This window comes from Microcebus murinus, chromosome 16, assembly GCF_040939455.1.
Source record: "Microcebus murinus isolate Inina chromosome 16, M.murinus_Inina_mat1.0, whole genome shotgun sequence".
NCBI classification, from domain to species: domain Eukaryota; kingdom Metazoa; phylum Chordata; class Mammalia; order Primates; family Cheirogaleidae; genus Microcebus; species Microcebus murinus.
Window position 1 is genome coordinate 53,496,270 of NC_134119.1, and position 18,575 is coordinate 53,514,844.

At 54.4% G+C, this 18,575-nt stretch overlaps 2 protein-coding genes across 4 annotated transcripts in view; both read left to right on the forward strand.

Moving 5' to 3' along the window:
• The window catches only part of JAKMIP1 (janus kinase and microtubule interacting protein 1), a 145,962-nt gene that overhangs the window by 102,428 nt on the left and 24,959 nt on the right, over positions 1–18,575 (forward strand). For all 3 annotated transcript variants that reach the window (XM_012739718.2, XM_012739717.2, XM_075992947.1), the window contains exons 9-12: positions 10,391–10,519; positions 12,478–12,606; positions 14,311–14,394; positions 17,365–17,427. In XM_012739718.2, the coding sequence (XP_012595172.1) occupies positions 10,391–10,519; positions 12,478–12,606; positions 14,311–14,394; positions 17,365–17,427 (405 nt within the window). The remainder of the gene's footprint in view (positions 1–10,390; positions 10,520–12,477; positions 12,607–14,310; positions 14,395–17,364; positions 17,428–18,575) is intronic.
• LOC142861076 (uncharacterized) lies at positions 7–8,779 on the forward strand. Its single transcript, XM_075992948.1, has one exon. It carries the CDS (start codon positions 6,813–6,815, stop codon positions 6,948–6,950), a length of 138 nt encoding a protein of 45 aa, XP_075849063.1. The 5' UTR covers positions 7–6,812; the 3' UTR covers positions 6,951–8,779.

Here is an 18,575-nt window from a genome sequence, read left to right on the forward strand (position 1 = left end):
GAGCCTGCGATGGTGCAGCTGCCCTGCTCTGCAGCGGTCCCAGATCTGTGGGGCAGGGCAGTCCCGGGAAGGGCCTTGCAGAGGGGCCTGCAAGCAGAGACACACAGCTCCTCATGTTTGATGATGAGAAACCTGCCACCACCATCTCTCAAAGCAACATAAATTAGGGCATTAATGTGATCTGTTTATTGTAATTTATTCATGCAAAACTTACTGATGGATTCTGTATTTAGGCCTCATGATATAGTAACCCAAAATTAAAAACATACATACTTAGAGTTTTTGAAGGATTTAAAGGACACTCAGACTTGGTTTATATCATCTAACATCCTGTTCTGAAAAAAATGCAGGAGTATTATGGTTTATTTTTTTAATCATGCAGAACTGAGTACTTTTTGGACAATATAGCTTTGCCCATCTCTTAGCGATAGTGTCCAAAAGCCCTGGCAGGGAGGACAGAGAGCAGGGCTGTGAAACGCAGATGCCCACCGGGACCAAGCTGGGGTGGAAAAGAGCAAAGCAGAGCAGGCACAAAAAATGACACAGTTTGCATTTAAACCTGTAAACCTATTTTTTACTTCCACAAAGACATGGGCCTCCTCACCTTTTTATTGAACCAAGTTTCCCACTGATTTATTTTTTGCCAATATGGAGAAGTATTTCTTGTCTATTTGGAAAACAGTTGTGTATATTGATGGTGAGTGGGGAAGGACATACAGCCTTGGTGTCAGGGTGACAGTAGGGAGTGGTAGGGACTGTGGCAAACTGGGCCCTGAATCCTGGTTGCTATAAAGAGATAGGTCAGGTGGTGTCAGATATTCCAGTCTTTAAAGCGAAGTGTTGATCCTATGTATTAGTTTCTTAGGGCTGCCCTAACAAAGCACTACAAAATGGGTGGCTTAGAAAAGTGGAAATTTATTGTCTTATAGTTCTAGATGCCAGAAGTCTGAAATCAAGGTGTCAGTCGGGCCCTGCTTGCTCCCTCCCTCAAAAGCCAGTGGGGAACCCTTCCTTGCCCCTCCTAGCTTATAGTGGTTCCCAGTAATCTGTGGTGTCCTTGGCCTACAAGCTGTGTCACTCTAGTCTCTGGCTTCACCGTTGCATGGCATTCTGCCTGTGTGTCTCCACGCCTTCACACGGCTGTCTTCTTATAAGGGCACCAGTCATGTGGGTTAGGAGTCTGCCCTGCAGTATGACCTCATGATAATTTAACTAACTACATCTCCAATGACCCTGTTTCCAAATAAGGCCACATTCTGAGGTACCAGGATTAGGATTTCAATATATCTTTTTTGGGGAGACAATTCAATCTGTAACACCAGACTTTATGTAAAATCTAAGGATTTTAAATATTGGAGCAAATGTCTATGGTATTGTGGTCCAAATACAGGTTAAATATTCTTAATCCAAAAATTGAAATTCAAAATGCTTCCAAATCCAAAATTTTTTGAGCACTTACCCAATTTCCCACCCATGACACCATGGGTGGGAAATTCCACACCTGACCTCATGTGACATATCACAATAAAAATGCAGTCAAAACGTTGTTTCGAGCACAAAATTATTAAAGATATTGTATAAAATAACCTTCATGCTATGTGCATAAGGTGTATACGAAACATAAATGAGTTTTGTGTTTAGACTTGGGTACCATCCCTAAGACATCTCAGTAAGTGTATGCAAATATTCCCAAATCTGAAAATATCCAAAATCTGAAGCACTTCTAGTCCCTTAGCATTTCAGATAAGGGATACTCAACATGTAAAGTATTTATCTGGGAACCAAAGAAAATATATCTGTGAGCGACATTTGGCCCGCAAGCTGCCTCCTGGAGGTCTTTTATGCACTCCATGAGGGCTCCACATGGGGTTTTCCGGAAGCCCTTTGGTGAGCCATGACTTTATTTTTCAAACTTATATCAGAATGCCTATAATTTAAAAAGGTTTCTTTCCCTTTTTTATCATTTCCGAATGTGCTTGTGGGAGGAGAACTTTACAAGAGCTGCACTGAGTTGTGGTTTGCTATACTCACCGCTGTGGCAGGTGTGGCTAGGGCCGTCTGTCCTGCCCCGTGTCCTGTTCACTGCCTGGCCCGTGCAGAGTGTGTGTCCCTCATTGGTTGTTGGCTGAAAAGGTGAATTGTCTTTACTGAAAAACACATTTGCATGACACTGGACTGTCCCTGAAGAATGGGAATGTGGGACCACTTTAATGAGAATAGTTCCATGCCACTGGAAGGCTAATTTGGGGATCTGCACCGGAATTTCCCTGAGCTGGCTGAGGGTCTTTCCCACTCGCTGTTTCCTGGACCCACCAGCATCTTTTCTTTTCCTCAGGGTTCAGTGTAGACCAGTCTCCCACCCGTGCACCTGCTCTATCCCGGCGTCGGCCACACAGGGCTGATGGGATGGGTTGTGGATCTGTCAGGGCCCTGCGCACATTCTCTAATGCCCCAGGGCCGCCTGCCACGCCTGTGTGGCTTCTCTTTGTCTCTGCCACAGGCCATCAGCCACAGGCACTCCATAGACTCGGCCCTCTGCACCCGGCGGTCCCGCATCTGTGGACTCACTCAACTGCACATCAAAAATATTTGGAAAAAATGGATGGCCGGGTCTGCACTGAACAAGCACAGACTTTTTTCCTTTTCATTGTTACGTAAATAACACAGTATAATAGCCATAGTCACACATCGCTCCAAGACAGGAAAAAGTTCTGAGAATGCGTTGTGAGTCGATGTCGTCCTTGTGCAAACACCACACGCACACAAACCCAGACGGTCCAACCCACCACGCACCCAGGCCATGTGGTCTGGCCTGTTGCTCATGGGCTGTGAACCTGGACAGCACGTCGCTGTTCTCAATACCCCGGGCGATTGTGACACGGGGGAAGTATTTGTGTGCCTACATCTATCTAGACATAGAAAAGTACAGTAAAATGCAATGTTTTGATCTTACAGGACTACTGTTGTATGTAGGGTCTGTTGTTGACTAAAACGTCATTATTTGGCACATGACTATATTTGCATGGATTTGCATTGTGTTAGGTACAGTGTTATAAGTGATCTAGAGATTGAAGCACACAGGAAGATGTGTGTAGGTCACATGCAGACACCACACCATTTTATATAAGAGGCTCCAGTATTTGGTGCAGGGGTCTTGGAAGCAACCCCTCAGGGATACCAGGGGACAACTGTCGTTTCTTTTCCACCTTAAACGCTTCCATCACTCTCTGCCCCTATGCATCCAAGTGCTTTGCCACTTTGCCCAGGGCTTTGCTTGATAGAATATTGTGGTGAATGCATTGAGGGTTCCAGAATTTTCCAGAAGCCTGACAGGCTGGTCCCTGTTCTCTGGCTCTTGACTCTCAGAAGGGCCCTAGCAAACCTCTCTGGACTCCCTGAAGGAGAATGCCTGCAGTTCCACACCCTCCCGGGGGGTGGCGGGTGAAGCTAGCGCAGGGCAGGGCAGGGATCAGTGTCGGCTGGGTCTCACTGGGCCTGCCCAGGAGCCCCTATGGGACGCCCTCCAGAGATAACTACTGTTGACAGTCTCTTTCTGCAGGCATCCTGCTGGGTCGGCATGGGCTCACAGCAGCCCCCAGGGAGGGCCCTGTCCTGGAGGGCTGAGTGGTGGCCTGCTCTGCAGGAGGTCTGGTGTCAGGGCTAACTCCAGCAGGAGCCCCCGCCGTGGTGGTGAGCTGTGTCGTAGGACATTGAGGCTTGCACAGAAGTTGTATCGCAGTAGAGTTCTGAGCCCACGAACGATGGCTAGCAATTAGTGCGGTTTGCTCACGTGCCTTGGTTGAAGGTGCGACTGGGACTCTCGGCCGAGGCTGAGAACTTGTGGTGGATCCAGCTAAGTGGGGGGGCCTGTGGTAAAGGGCTCCTGAGAAGATTCAGGCCCTGGAGCTAGGACACTGGGACAGTTATGGGGACGCAGGGGTTGTGTCCTGGGCCACATCTAAGCAGCTCAGTGGCAGCAGCAGCACTTCACAGAGACTGTGCAGTTCCTGTACCTGGGAAGCGCTGCTGGTTGCCGGGCAACATGAGGAAGCTGTGGTTGGCGCAGGTGGCTGGCGCAGGTGGGAGCATTGCTCAGGAGCCTGACCTGGCTGCAGGGGTCACTGCGGGCACCTTGTCCAGAGTAGCAAAGACCATGAGGCCATCCAGACCACATCTGAAGACTTTGGAATAGACAGGAAGTTGTGGCGGTTCTGGATGATTTATTCCTGGTGTCAGGAGTGGGCAGAGCAGTGAGCCTCAGTCCTCTGGGAGGAGCTGCCGGGTCTGCAGGTTCCTGGCCTCCTGCCTGGTCTCAGCAAGGGACTCCAGGCCCTGTGGGAGGGGTGCATGGCAGAGGCTCTGGAGTGCAGCCCTGCCCCTCCAGCCCACTGGCTTTCTCAGGGCTCTCCACTGCCTGGGGTCAAGTCCTCATCCCTGCTCCTGGGTTGGTGGAATAGCTCCCTGGCTGCTCCTGTGCTTCCAGCACCTTCCCTCCCCTCCAAAGCTGTGCGAATGGCCTTTTTGAGGCACAGTCTGACCCTGCTGCCTTCTTCCTATAAACACTTCACGGGGCTCCTTGGCCCGGCCGCAAGGCGTGGGAGCAGTGCTGCGGCTGCTGCCTCATGGCCTCCTGCGCGCCCGGCTGCAGGTCTCGGCCTGGCCACGCTGCCTCACCTCCTCTGCTCACTGCCCCCGGCTCCGCCGGGACTGGGCGTAGTTGTCGCCGTTTCATCCAGGCCTGTGGCACCTCTTGACTGGGTCAGTCACTCCTGCTCGGGGCTTCCTCAGCCCTCGTGCTTCTCTGTCTTGGCACAGGGTGCAGCCCCTTGCTCTGCCCCTTTCTACGTCTGCCTCCGCGGGGCTCAGCTCGGGGAGGAGCTCAGAGGATGCCGTGGCTGAACGGGCGAGTGAGGCGATCTGCAGGGAGTGGGTTGGGGGCCGCACAGCCTCCCGGCGGCCGGGAGCAGGGCTGGAGCCGGCATTTGTGGCTGACACATGGGGTCTCCAGTCTGGCTTTTTGGGTCACGTGCTGGGAAAAACCAAAGGTCATTGTCATGAGACATCTTGCCTCATCTGAACTGGCTCAGGGCCTGAGGCTGCCCTGTGTTCACAGTGGGCTCCGTGGTGAAGGCTGAGGAAGTGCCACCTTCAGCCCTGCCTGCCCCCAGCCCTCAGGCATTGTCTGTGGACTGTCTGCCTCAGTCACAGCAGGGTGTCAGGCGACAGGGCACAGAGCCTCTGGGTGGAGGTGGGAGTCTGAGTAGGTCCAGGTGCCAGCTGGACTGGACATCCCTTGTGGTTTTTGCAAAGCCAAGAATCCCTGAGGCCCAGGCAGTTGTTGTACCTGCCAGCACTTGCCAGGTTTCTTTTGAGGATCCAGGTGTAGAAATCAGCATTTATACTTGTCCCAGAATGCAACAGTTTGTAGATGACCGATGAAATTTTTTCTGTTCCTAGTGTCAAAAACTCAAAGTCACTTAAGCAAGGAAAGGAATTTATAGAGCTGAAATGTTTAGGGTGTTGGCTTCAGGCACGGCTGGATCCAGATGCTCACATGCTATTGTCAAGACCACACCTCTCTCTGTCTCTCAGCCCTGCACCCCAGTGGGTGGCCTTCTTTCTCAAGTAGGCACCCCCCAGGTGGGGACCCAAATGGCTCTGGCAGTGTCAGGCTTGCATTACACTTGCCCAGCATCTCTGTGGGAAGAATGAGTCTCTCCTTTTTGTGGTTTTAGCAGAAGTCCCCAGGCTGGTGTTCCTTGGCTCACCTTGGGCACAGGCCCATCCCTGGACTGTTCCCAACCCTGGCTGCACGGCGCCTCTTTTGCAGATGTGACTTGGAGGGTTGGTCAACACTAACTGGGACAGCATATGCAGTTGCACAGCTCACCTTTAAAAGGAACAGAGCATCATGCGTGGTTGAAGTTGAAATGTAGATATGAATTTGGCTGTATATATTTCTTTTATGAATTGTCCATTGCCTTTTGAAGTTGCTTTGGTATTCATCAAAGTACAGAAATTTTACTTTTTTATGGTAAAATCTGTCCATTTTTTCCAATATGAGGGTTTTTGCTTTTGATATTATGCCTTGTAATACTTCTCTAAGAAACACAGATTCTCATAGAGTTTGGGCAGGGCAACCTGAAGACTGTGATCCAGTTCAAAAGTCACAGATTTTCCCTTGAATGATGGTTTGTCTCAGTCTGTAAAAATGGTAAAACAAATGCTGATGAAATGATTGCAAAGAAACCAGCCAATTTGGCAACTCCAGGGTGCACAAGGCATGGCAGGGAGCAGCGGGGACTCTCCCGAGCACATGAGCGCGAGGCGCTCCTCGGTCCTGGCTCTGCTCCTGACGGAGGCTCCTGCCACGGCACTGTTGCCAGCACTGCTCCTGGGGCCTGCGAGTGTCCAGGGACCCAGGGCCTGCCGGTGTGGTGGAGCCAACAACAGGCTCAGGGAGGTTGGGGGCCTGGTGGAAGGTCCCCAGAGAATAGACTGGCTCAGAAGCTGTCCTCTGGGACGGAGGCAGCCCAGCCCAGCCCAGCCCAGGAAACTGGCTCCTCCCAGCCCACAGCCAGCATCGGGGATCTGCCTGAGCTGGCATCCCGTGCACTGAAGGTGCCCTGGAGCCTTCCTGTCCGCAGGAAGCCTTGGGGACAGTGAGGCAGTGTGGTAGAGGAAAAGAGACCACTTGGGGGGAGAATTGGTGCTTTTTCCTAGGACTGGAGAAGGTCTGGAAATTGATGCAGACAATGTAGCTTTGGGCTAAGCCCACACACGCTGGCTAGTACCTGCGGCCACCTCGCACGATGGAGTATGTGCTGTTTGTGTTGTACTTCTCCTTCTTCCTCTGCCTCTGCGCCCTGGTGTGCCTTTACTTCTCTGGCTGCCAAGAGATGACGTATAAGCATGAAGGTAAGCAGCTGGCTCTGGGGGGGCTTTTCTGAGGCTCTGTGACAGTCCCCAGCTGTGCCCAGATGCCCCTGCATGTGACGGGCAGTTCTGCTGGGAATGATTCAGAGCGAGAAGAGAGGAGGCTAAGAAGGACTGGATCCAGCTGAGGGACATTTTGGGGCATCTCCTCTTCCTTTTTGTACATCTGACCTGCTAGGAAAGAGCACCTCCATGTAGGCAAAGTGCAGATGAGAAGATGTGTCGCTCATCATTCATTTTTGCCAAAACTGAATTGTAAATCTGGATTTGTTTGCAAAAAGGAATCAGTGAGGTGAGACTTTGGTTATAAGGAAATTTTGGAGAAAGTTATGCTCCTGAAGTGTCTTTTGTTAGCAAGTGGCCACAGAATCTTAGAATTATTGAGGCACAGAAAACTGGACAGTTCCTTTCATGCTTGACCTTTTTTTTAAAGCCCCTATATGTGCCAAGCATGAGAGGAAATGATGTTTTCTAGGCGGTTCTCCTCTCATCCCTTGCTAAGCAGGGTTGAATTATTTCCAGTATATTTGGAAAATGTGGTATGAAGCAGTTGCATTGTCTTCGAAGAAGGCAGCCACCGTGTTTTCATTTTAAAGTATCCTTTTCTACTTTTTTATTGAGAGAGGCATAAGTAGAAACAGTCTATTTAGGCTTCCCACGTAGTGTGATCACTTAAGCAGACTAACCCGTAAAGGAAACTCACTAACCTGACCCGTACATTATAAAAGCCTGGGGGCCGGATCCCAGGCACCTCCTTGCTGCTGCAGACGTTTTCTACAGCTGTGGGCTCTTCTCCGTCACTGTAGGGCTATGATTGGACTGTCCTGTGCATCTGATTTCCATCCTGAGAGTGGCTTGCTGTTTCCTCAGTGCAGCAGGGTTCTTTGGGGGCTTGGTCCCGGGGGCATGTTTTACTTCAGGGGCTTCAGCTGGGTCTGGAGTCGGGCTGTTCCAGAGGAGCTCTGCTCCAAACACGGTCCCAGCACAGCGGGACAGCCCTGTGTGAGGGCCCCGCGAGTGCTCGGCCAGCAGTCCTGCAAGATTTCGGACAGTGGGTCGGTCATCCTAGGTATTGGACACTGAGTCTTCAGCCCCCAGGACAGTCCTGACGCTGACAGTGGATGGTCACGCCCAGGAATGTGTCCTGACTGTTGGGCACGTGTGTGACCTGATGCCTCAGGGCCCCCTTGGTGCTCGGGGCAGGGCCCTCCCTGTATCATGGCTGCCGGCAGGCACAGCAGCAAACACAGGCCTGTCCCAGAGGCCTGGCGTTTAGCGGTGTTTACAAGAAATAAGGTGAGCTGAGTGGCTGCCCAGAGACACATGGGAGCTGGAGCTCGGGGGTGAACCGTGTGTGCAGAAGAGCGCCAGGTGCTGCCGATGCGTCTCAACTATGAGGGACATCACCATCTCTGCTCTCTAGGGACTATTGGGAGTCTGTGACACCTGAAGTCAGGTGTATGGAGGGGATATTTGCATGTATAATTGTCCCCAATCTCTGCCAGGGAGTAATGCCATTTGAAATCAATTCCTCACATTCCTGCCTGTTACATTTACCTGGGAAGTGTGACCAGGTGGTACCCAACTGATGCTGGCTGCAGGAACGAATGGAAAGGATGCCATCCAAAGCTGAAACGATTTATGGATATATGAGCCCGCTTGGCTTCCTGTTCATTGACAAGGTCGTGTTTGTGAGCACTCACATAACAGCCAACGTTGTGTGCTGGGCCTGTGCCACAGTGGGAGCACAAGGGCCCAACCCCTGCCTTTGTGGAGATTCCATTCTAGAGGGGAAGCGGGGAAGACCAGCAGTAATGTAATAGCAACGTGTGCCTCTGTCAGGTGGGGGAAATGCTGTGGAGGAGAACACGTGGGAGGGAGGCTTGAGGGGTGGGGCATGGGCAGGGTGGTCAGGGAAGCCTTGTTTCACATGGTCATATTCATGCAAAGACTGGAGGGAGTGAGGGAGAGGGCTGTGTGGATTCTGGGTAAGAGCATCTAGGCAGTGCAAAGGCCCTGTGGTAGGTGTGCATGAGGTGTAGCACGTGCAGAGGAAGAGGGGCTGGGGAGGCCAGAGGGGTGGGAGCAGATTCTGCAGGTACTCTTGGACCGCGTGGAGCCTACACAGGTGTTGGCTGTCCCTTGGGCACGGGGAGCCATCAGGGGCTTGAGCACAGGAGCAACATGACGTACCTTTTGTGTTAATCTCTGTGGCCACCAGGTTGAGGGTCAAGGCAGGAGCAGGCAGACCAGTGAGAGGGGTTTTCGTTATTCTGGTGAGAGGTGAGAGCGGCTTGGACCAAGCCCATGAGAGGGCTGGATTCTAGGCTAAAGGTGGAGCTGTCAGGATTTGTCCTGGAGGGGACAGGCATGGGAGAGCGCGAAGGGCATGGAGGCCGCCTGGGTTTGGGGCCTGAGCACCTGACAGACTGGAGCTGCAGCTGAGCGTAGGTCAGACTGTGGGAGGCACGGGTTTGGGGGCGCTGCGTTGGCGCCCGTGGAGCCTGCAGAGCCATGAGGACCCAGCTGATGTGGGAGTGTGGGATTCAGGGAGAGGCGTGCCCTGCACGTGTCAGCACCCAGGAAGGGAGTGTAGGGGAAGCAGCACACAGAAAGATGCCAAACGCAAGAACGCCCGGGCGGCACACAGTGGTGGCCCTCCCCTGACGCCCCTTCAGAAACCCTGACTGTGTAAGGTGTCAAAGACGTCGCTTCTATCTCCTTTCCTGCCTTATGTCTTAATTATTTCCTAATCGTGTTATTAATTGTGGTACCAGCCATGTTCTCTCAAGTTTGCAGAGATGAGACTGCAGGCACGTATGGGCTTAAACACGCAGGGCCTGGGGAGCCCTTAGCACGTGGCGTGCCCTGCTCCCTCCTGGCTGGGGAGGGCCAGCCACGTCCTGGAAGAGCAGCGAGGGCCTGGGGCGGGGCCCTGGGCTTTAGCCATGATTCCTCCTTCACAACCTGGAAAGCATTCATTGACTATAAAAATCAATACAGATTTTTCTCAGGGGTTATTTGGGGAGAAAAAAAACAGTGTTGCTAAGACATCCACATTGTTGACTCAGCTCCTGGGGCAAGAACCATGCCTGATTTCTATTCTCTTGTACCCCCAGGCTTTGCCCAGTGTCTGGCCCACAGAAGGTGCGCGGCCAGTGTTTGCTGAATGAATGGGTGAATGAATGAATGAATGAAGCTCCATATTCTGTGGTGTTTGGAGTGGGACTAGTGGTGGGCCTGAAGACTGGAATGCAGAGCATTGAATTACCTCGAATCAGAGTGACGGATCCGTGAGGATCCCTTGGGCTGTGCCTACTGATTTCGGAAATGTTCCCAGTTTTCTATATTGAATAGTGAAGTGAAAATTGCCTTTGAGCACAGGTCTGCTGAGGGCTGGGGGCTCTGGTGTTCACTAGTCTGTTGCTAATGCCATGCAAATTGCCTTTTACAGAAGCATGTTGTGGAGACATTTTTTGGATTTGACGAGGAATCTGTGGACTCAGAAACATTGTCGGAAACATCCTACAACACAGACAGGACAGACAGGACCCCAGCCACGCCCGAAGAAGACTTGGACGATGTAAGCAAGCCAGCGGAGGTGCAGGAGCTCACCTGCCTGCGGTTTTAAACCCCAGGACCCATTCCCACCTGGTGCTATCGGGCCATGGCATTGGGAAGGGCCGCCCCCTGTGGTGGGCTTGGGAACGAAAATGGGGACACCACGTGGGGCCCTTTCTTTACCTAGCACCGATTTACTGGTCAGCCTGAGCTATTCACGCGTGACACCTGGCGTTACTCGCCATTTGCAGTTATGTTGCCGTGTGGCGGTCTCTCCCTTGTCCCCACGCGTGCATCCGCACACACTACCAGGTGAAATAGTGTCATTGCTTTTTTTGACTATAGAAGTCAAGCCTCTCGTAGGAGAAAACCCAAGCAGTCCTGAAGTATAAAGAGGAAGGTGAAACACACCTGAAGTCTGGCCACCCCAAAGTCACTGCCTTCCTCTCTTCTGAGCGTCTGTGCCCCTCCAGCTAATGACCGCCTTACAGAGCAGGCTGGATGCTGAGGGTGTGAAGAGCCACTCTCAGCCCAGTTGCATGCTCTCAGGAGTCCCAAGTAAAACCTCAGGCAGACTCTGGGGGTTTCTGGACCTTCCAGGGACAGGAATAGCCAGGTTTGATACATTTCCTGAACTCCAGCTTCATTCAAGGCAGACTTCCCTTCCTCCCTCCTGGGTCTGCAGCAGGCTCGACTGCTGTTTCCCTTCCTTATGTGTCCAGCCCTCTGCAGGAAAAGCCCTGGTGGCTTTTTTTCTGAGCCCGGAGAAGGGCCTGGGTGAGAAGAGTGTGGGGGGACTTGCCAGGGGCATCTGGACCTTGGGGCGATGTCCTCTGGCTGGGGCAGATGGACAGTGCTGCTTCTCATGGGGCCCTTCTCTGGGTTTTCAGAAGCTCCCCTGGGGGGACCACTCTGTGCAGCTTCCTGGTGGGGGTGTGGCCATTGCCTCCTTGGGACTCCCCATGTCCCCAGACTCTGGGTGGCCAGCCTCCCACAGACACCTGGCTGGGGTCCTTTTCCCTTCTCCCGGTGGCCCTCTCTGTGGAACCCCTTCTAGAATGACTTCCAGGTTGGTTTCCTCCCATGAGTCCCTTTGGTCATGGAGAATGTGGTATGTTCTGTGGGCACAGGCACGTCTGCCCCAAGCAGCACGTCTGCCTCTTTGCTCTGCCAGCTTGTGGCGAGACTCCGGGGGACACATATCACCTCTCCCAGCAGTGCCCCTGCCATCCCTAGTCATGTGGGAGAAAGACACACCGTCCTCCCGGTGGGCCCACCAGCCTCAGCTGAGCTTGGCTAGAGGGCCTCGCCGTGTTGGAGGCCCCACCGCCCAAGGCGTGTCCCGCACGCGTCTGCACCAGGCCACTCAGCGTCTGGAGCACTGGTTTCAGCCACAGCACTGAGTCTCGTTTTCGTATCCTGTTACAACGAACTTAAACAGAATCAGCCAGACATGCGCTTTTTAATTTGCGTTTTCTAGCCATTGACATGTAAAGGCGTCTTTCAGCACCTAAGCATGTGGCTCTACACCCCCTCCCAGGACCACAGCCACCTGGGGCTTCCACACAGATGCACGTCTACACTTACCAGGTCCTGACGGGGCTTTGTGGCACTTCCGGCTTTTCACGCCTGTGAGCAAGCGCGGTGCTCTTTCCAGCGAGCGGCCTGTGTGGCTGCCCCTTAGGTGCACTCCCAGGGGAGGGGCCGGGTGAGGGGGCGCCTTTACCTTGGAACCCTCGCCCTGCCGCTGGGCTGCCGTCCCCCTGCTCCCGCCCCACCCACGCGCTTCCGGGAAGCGCTTGCAGCCAGGGCTGCGTCTCCTCCTGGCCCTGCCTCTGGAGCCCTCACTGCTTCCTGGCAGCGACAGGCTCCGTAAGCCTTGTGGCATGCGGGTATTGGTTTTGTCCAACTCCACTCTGGCACTCAAAGCCCCAGCAAGTCACATGCTTGATTGACCGTTTTCTTCTCCATTACGTTAAGGCCACCGCTCGAGAAGAGGCCGACCTGCGGTTCTGCCAGCTGACCAGGGAGTACCAGGCCCTGCAGCGAGCCTACGCCCTGCTCCAGGAGCAGGTGGGAGGCACGCTGGACGCCGAGAGGGAGGCCCGGGTAAGTGCGGCCTGGCGCAGGCTGGCAGAAGGTTAGGTGGTGTGGCCTTTTCCAGAGGTGGGATTCTGTCACAGCCCCTGCCTTTGACACTGGACTCAGCAAAGTCTCCACTGTGGTGATGTTCCAGAACTCTCTCTCCATCCTTGGTGTGACCACAGGAGCTCTGGGGCATCCAGCTGCTGTCTAGCTAGCACCTGTCGCGTGTGCCGTCTGTTTGCAAGAGAGCACGCTTCCAGGACCGAAGGCTGAGCGTGAGGCCACAGACTTGCTGGCCTTGTGGGCTCGACACACACCTCCCTCCAGGGCTGAAACCCCAGACACCTCCCTGGAACACCTGGGGGACGCTCAGGGAGCTCTAGCCAGCGAGGCACTCTGGGCCTTGTCAGACACCTAAGTCTAGGCCTTGCCATCCCTCATGCTGGGCTGAGCTCTGCCTTCTGGAAACTTCCACCCACTGGCCCTTCACCCACCTTCAGGAGCCACATGGACTAGGGCCTGCCTGCCCTTCCTCTTGGGAGCCCGGGGCCTCCCAGCGTGCCCCCACGGGTGCCAGTGCCTTCCTGTGTCCCATCCCCATCTCATTCCCACAGCAGCCCCTGGAGGCAGGAGGAAGTAACCCCATCTTCTGAATGAGAAAACTGAGGCTTAGAAAAAAACTGAGAAACTTGCCCCCAAACACCTAGATAATACCTAACTGAGCTGAGAGTGAAAGCCAGGTTTCTCTGACTCTGAGTCAGTGCTGGTTTTCAGAACCCTGTTTGGAAACTGCACAGGGTATGGATTTTGATGGCCTTGGAGCGGAGGTACTGGAATTGGGCGTTGTCCAGCAAACCTCTCATAGATGGCAGATGCAGAGAGGAGAGGCCACTGCAACGCGGGGCTTGTTCGGGGCGGGGGGCAGCCCTGCGTGGGTGGCAGTGGCAGGAGAGCTGGGGGTCAGGCTGGTGGGGAGGGAAGCTTCTGTGCCATGAAGGAGGATTCAGTCTTCACCCTCTTGGTCAGAGTTGTTTCTTAATTGCACCTACTTGCCAACATTTAAAAGTCAGGAAGTTTCACAGAGAAACCCAGATTCCTGACTTTGCTAGAAAGGTGGGAGCATGTGGCCGCACCAGCCTCCCGTTGGTTCGTGGCAGTCCAGGGCTGCAAGCGAGTGGGGCCTCCCAAGCTGGGCCACACGGCCCCAGCCGGGCCCTCCACTGCTCCCTGCGACCCACCCATGTCTGGCTTCCCTTGTTTATGTGACTTACCTGGTGCTTGAAGTCTTTTGGTTTCCAGCCCTTGCTGTTGGTGATACAAGGCCCAGGCCAGGGACTGAGCGAGTGGGCGCCGTGCAGTCGTCTCCTTTGCTGAGCGAGCTGCACTTGCTCGGAAAGCCGCTTGGGACCCTGAAGCGTCCGGCTTCTGGCTCACTCAGCACCCTGAAGAAACTGGTTCCTTCTTTAGAGTTCATTTTCCTTCTTTTGTAAAATCGGGGGAGCTGGAACTGCAAACTCTCAAGGCCTTTCAGTACCTGACAATTTTATGTCCGTAGCTGACAGGTGAACCTCCACGCCACTAGGTGGGTGCCGGGCCAAGGTTGCATATGCGTTCCTGAACATGAACCTGTGCCTAATGGGTGCCTATAAGCGGTCGGGCGTTGCCTAGGTTTCTGCTTCTCTCTCGCCCTTGAGGGGACCTGCCCACTTCCTGGTCTTTCCCTTCCAGACTCGGGAACAGCTGCAGGCTGATCTGCTAAGGTGTCAGGCCAAAATCGAGGATCTGGAGAAGTTATTGGTTGAGAAGGGACAGGTGAGCAGGAACGATGATGTGTTTGTAAATCTTTTCTACCCTGTTGGTGGTGTCCCTGGTGCTTGCCATGTGCTAAGGGGGGTGTTCTGCGGAGGTGTGTCTGGAGCTCCAGAGACATTAGAGAAAAACTCAGCAGACCCAGAAGAGAATATGCTTCCTAATGTGCCTATTTGCTGAGTTAAAAAAAAAATCAAAATGCATTATGGAATTCTGACTTGGCTCTTTGTTTGTTTGCTAAATGCACAAAATAGGAGATGATTCCAAAAGCAAAGTTGCAACCAAAACCTTTTTTGACTTGAACCCAAAGAAGAGCTGCTATTGACTATGAAGATTTTGCACATGCCAGGCCTTAGGCCTCGTGGCCACAGGGCTCCATGCTGTGATCGTGTCATAGGAAAATCCAGGCACTTGTGCTCAGATGAGCCACCTCCACGTACCCATCCTCTGCATTTGACTGGGCAGGGCTGACGTGGCAGCAAGACCCTGGGGTGGGGCAGGCAGCAGAGAGGGCCCTGGTGGAGTTCAGCTAGGGCCTCTGTCGGAGGGCAGCGTGAGAGGTTAGCGCAGGCCTGCTCTGCGCCAGCGCTGTCTGCTCCACGCAGTTGCTCTGGGCCCCCGGGTGGAAGCATCACCATCTGGTAACTGCTGTGTCTAGAACTTGTCCTCTGCTGGCCTGCTTGTTGCCTTGGTAACATGCACTGGCCCAAACCAGTCCCATGGCCCCGCCTAATGGCAGGAGCACCAAGGGGTGTGTGTGGCAGATGGCGTGTTGGGTCACCCTGCCCCCACCTCTGGGGTCATCTGTGGGGACACCCTGGCCCACAGCCTGATTGGCGGGGGGGCCGGGGAGGCCCGGCGAGGTCTGCCACCGGGCCTAGCGCGTGCTGGGACCCTGTGGAGCCCGGGGCACCCTATGGGTGGGAGGGGTGTGAAGAGAGGGGCTGTGAGAGGCTCCGGCCCGCCAGCCAGGAGGAAGCAGGACGACACCTCGAAGCAGATGGCTGAGAGCCAGTTCTGACTGATCCCAGTTAGCGGACAAGGGCTCAGGGCTGGGACTGAGATTCATGTTAAGGCAGATGGCCAGTAACCAGAGCTCACGCCAGCCCAGAACAGGGCACTGCCGCAGGCTTTTTTAAGGGCTGCGTTGGGGCTGTGAGCGCTGCGCCCTTAGGACTGGCATCTGTGCGTTGTGGTCCTGCATTTGGAGTGCAGGTGCTGGGCCGGCCTGCCTGGGAACAAAGGTGACTCTGCTGCTTGCTCATTGTGCGGCCTGGGACAAGTTACATTGTCGCTTAGGGCCTCGGTCTCATCATATTTGAAATGGGCTATTCATATGCTTGACACCTTAGGGAAGGGGATGCGGGAGACCAGGAGGGAGCTAGGGCGGAGAACCAGGTGAGAGAAGACGAGGTGTTTTCATGCCCCTGCCCCAACTTGGCATTGGCCTCAGTTTCCCTCCTCCAGGCTGAACTCACACATTTGAACTTGCCTAACCACAGTCTGGGACTGGCTTGGATCCCGCCTTAGCGCGCTAGGGCCTCTGTTGGTGGCCTGCTCTGCGCTCGCAGCCTGCTGCAGGAGCGGCTGGTCTGGGCAAAGCATGTGGCCGTTCGTTCCGCATCTGCCAGAGCCCTTGGCAGAGGCCAGCCCTGAGCTGGTGCACGGGTGATGGGTCAGTGCGCTATTGCTGTGTAACAAACCACCCCGAAACTCAGTTGTTTAAAACAACAAATATTTTATTTACTCATAGTTCTGAGGATGAGCAGTTTGGGCTGGACTCAGCCTGGGCTCAGTGGCTCTGCCGGCCTATATGGGGTTGTTCTTGAGGCTGCAGTCATCAGGCAGGGCCACTGGGGCTTGATGGCCCGAAGTGGCCTCACACTGCTGTCTGAGCACTGGTGGCAGCTGCTGGCCAGGTCTCTCATCCTCAGGGCTGCTCAGTGGCTTCTTCGCCTGGTGGCCTTGGGGCAGGACAAAAGGGCAGCCCTGAGGCACAAGCACAGCCCAAGCCTCTGTGACGTCACTAACATCTCAGTAGCCAGAGCACGTCACAGCCCAGCCTGCTTTATTGTTGGAGAGACAGACCCTGGCACTTGTTGGGTGGAGCCACAAAGGGGTATACACAAGAGGCGGGAGGGAGTGTTGCGGCTGTATTTGCAAACAGTCCGCTGCAGATAAAAGGGAATGGAGTGCTGCCCTGTCCTCACAGGGCCCTGCGGGTGGTGAGGCCAACACGTAGGGCAGCACAGTGATGATGCAGGGTGACAAATGTTAGGTGGAAGGAAGCCCAGGAGGCAGCCAGTGCCTCTTCTGCACATTCCGTGTGCGTGGAATCAGACCTGAGGTTAGGCTTTGGCTTTTAAGCATCCTAGAACGCCTGGCCTGGCCCAGCCCCAGCTCTGCACCCATTAGCAGAAGAGGGAAGAAGAGAGTTGGAGAAAGCTCCCCTGCCTTCCCTGTCCATCCATCCATCCAGTCTGACGCTCACTGAGCACTGGCTGTGTGTCAAGTGTTGCACTGGGCTTGGGGACCCACAGTGACAAGATGGACTCTGTGCCCTGTGCTCACAGATCGTACAGGGGAGGGACTTGACCAGGCAAAGACACTTGGGTGGGCAGCACAGGCGGAGTATGTCACCGTAGCTCTGACCAGCTGTGGGGCGCGAGGCTGGCCTTCAGGTGCATGGAGGGCCTGCCAGTGTGGACCCCATCGCCGCTGAGCTGTCTCTGTGGTGCTGCATGCAGAACGAGGTCACTGTGTTTGGGGTGTGAGCAGTGGGGAGGGAGGCCCCACAGACCTGCACTTCTCTCTTCTGGGGTGAAGTTTGAGCAGGAAGATGAGGCTGCCTAGCTACTGTCCTTCCCTCTGACCCTTCCTTAGAAGGTTTCATAGAAAGGGACCTTTCTCACTAAACGTGTGTTACCGTCAGTTTGCTTCAATTCTGTGACCATATTTAGTGCTTTTCCTTAGGATTCCAAATGGGTGGAGGAGAAGCAGCTGCTGATCAGAACGAACCAAGACTTGCTGGAAAAGGTGCGTGACGCTGCTCCAGAGCATCCCCGAGCCCAGCCAGCCAGGACCTTGCCCCTCGGGCCGTGCGAGTCTCGCCCAGCGCCATTAGTGCGCTCCCGGACAAGGGCCCCGGGCCAGCGCGGCTGTCGCGAGGAGCGGTGTCTTCCTCACACTGAGTCAAAGGCTGATTCCTGCCTGTGTCCCCTGGGACCAGGCCTGCAGGGCCGGTGTAGACCACCCTTCTGGGCACGCTGCCGAAGTGGGAAGGCTGGCCTGCCCTCTGCCACTGTTCGGGGTTGCAGAGCCCGCCCCTCCAGCATGCAGGGCCCCTGGGGCACTGGCCAGTGAGCAGGCCCTCAGGCCATCACAGCCCAGTTCAGCTGACCCATACTGGGTCTCTCTGGTCATGGAACTTTCCAGAGCTTTCTCAGGGAGTCTGCTTGGGGAGTAGATCTAATACTTTGGGATTTATACCATAGCTTTTTTTCCTCTTTATTTGTGTACGATTCAGTTGTTCCCTTAATAAACTTACTGAATTGTGCAGCTGTCACTGCAGTGCAGTTTTAGAACATTTTCAGCCCCTCCCCAGGACCCCTCCTACCCACTGCAGTCATTCCCCATCCCCTACCCCAGCCTCTGGCAGCTGCCAGTCTACTCTGTGTCCCTGTAGATTTGCCTTTTCTGTATGTTCCATGTAAGTAGAACCAGATCGAAGGTTAAGTGTCCTGGAACGCTGGCACCCAACGAGCCTGGCCTGGGCTTGCCCTTGGGAGGGTCTCAGCCCAGCCCCGGCTCTGCTGCTGACCAGCGTGTGGCCTGTTCACTTCCCTGGTTTCTCAGTGGTATTTGGGACAGGGCCAGTCACCATTTGCAAGCTGGCACCGTGCCATGGGGGGGTTTTAGCACCCTTGGTCTTGCTCACTAGATTCTGGGAGCCACAGAAAACTCTCACATTCTCACTCCATTTCCAGATGTCCCTGTGGGGTGGAACCATCTGGCAGAGAGCCCCTCCTGGTCCTCCTGTACCTGTGGTCAGGAGTAGTTCTGAGGACTTACCTGAAGGCCCCATTTATATACGTTATCTTAGTGGCCCCTCACTGCCTCCGGGAGACGCGTGTGCTCTTGTGCTCCTAGGGCAGAAACCAAGGCGCAGAACAGTTAGGCAGCCT

Coding starts and splice junctions, on each gene's coding strand:
- LOC142861076 (XM_075992948.1), top strand. CDS start 6,813: ATGGAGTATGTGCTGTTTGTGTTGTACTTCTCCTTCTTCCTCTGCCTC.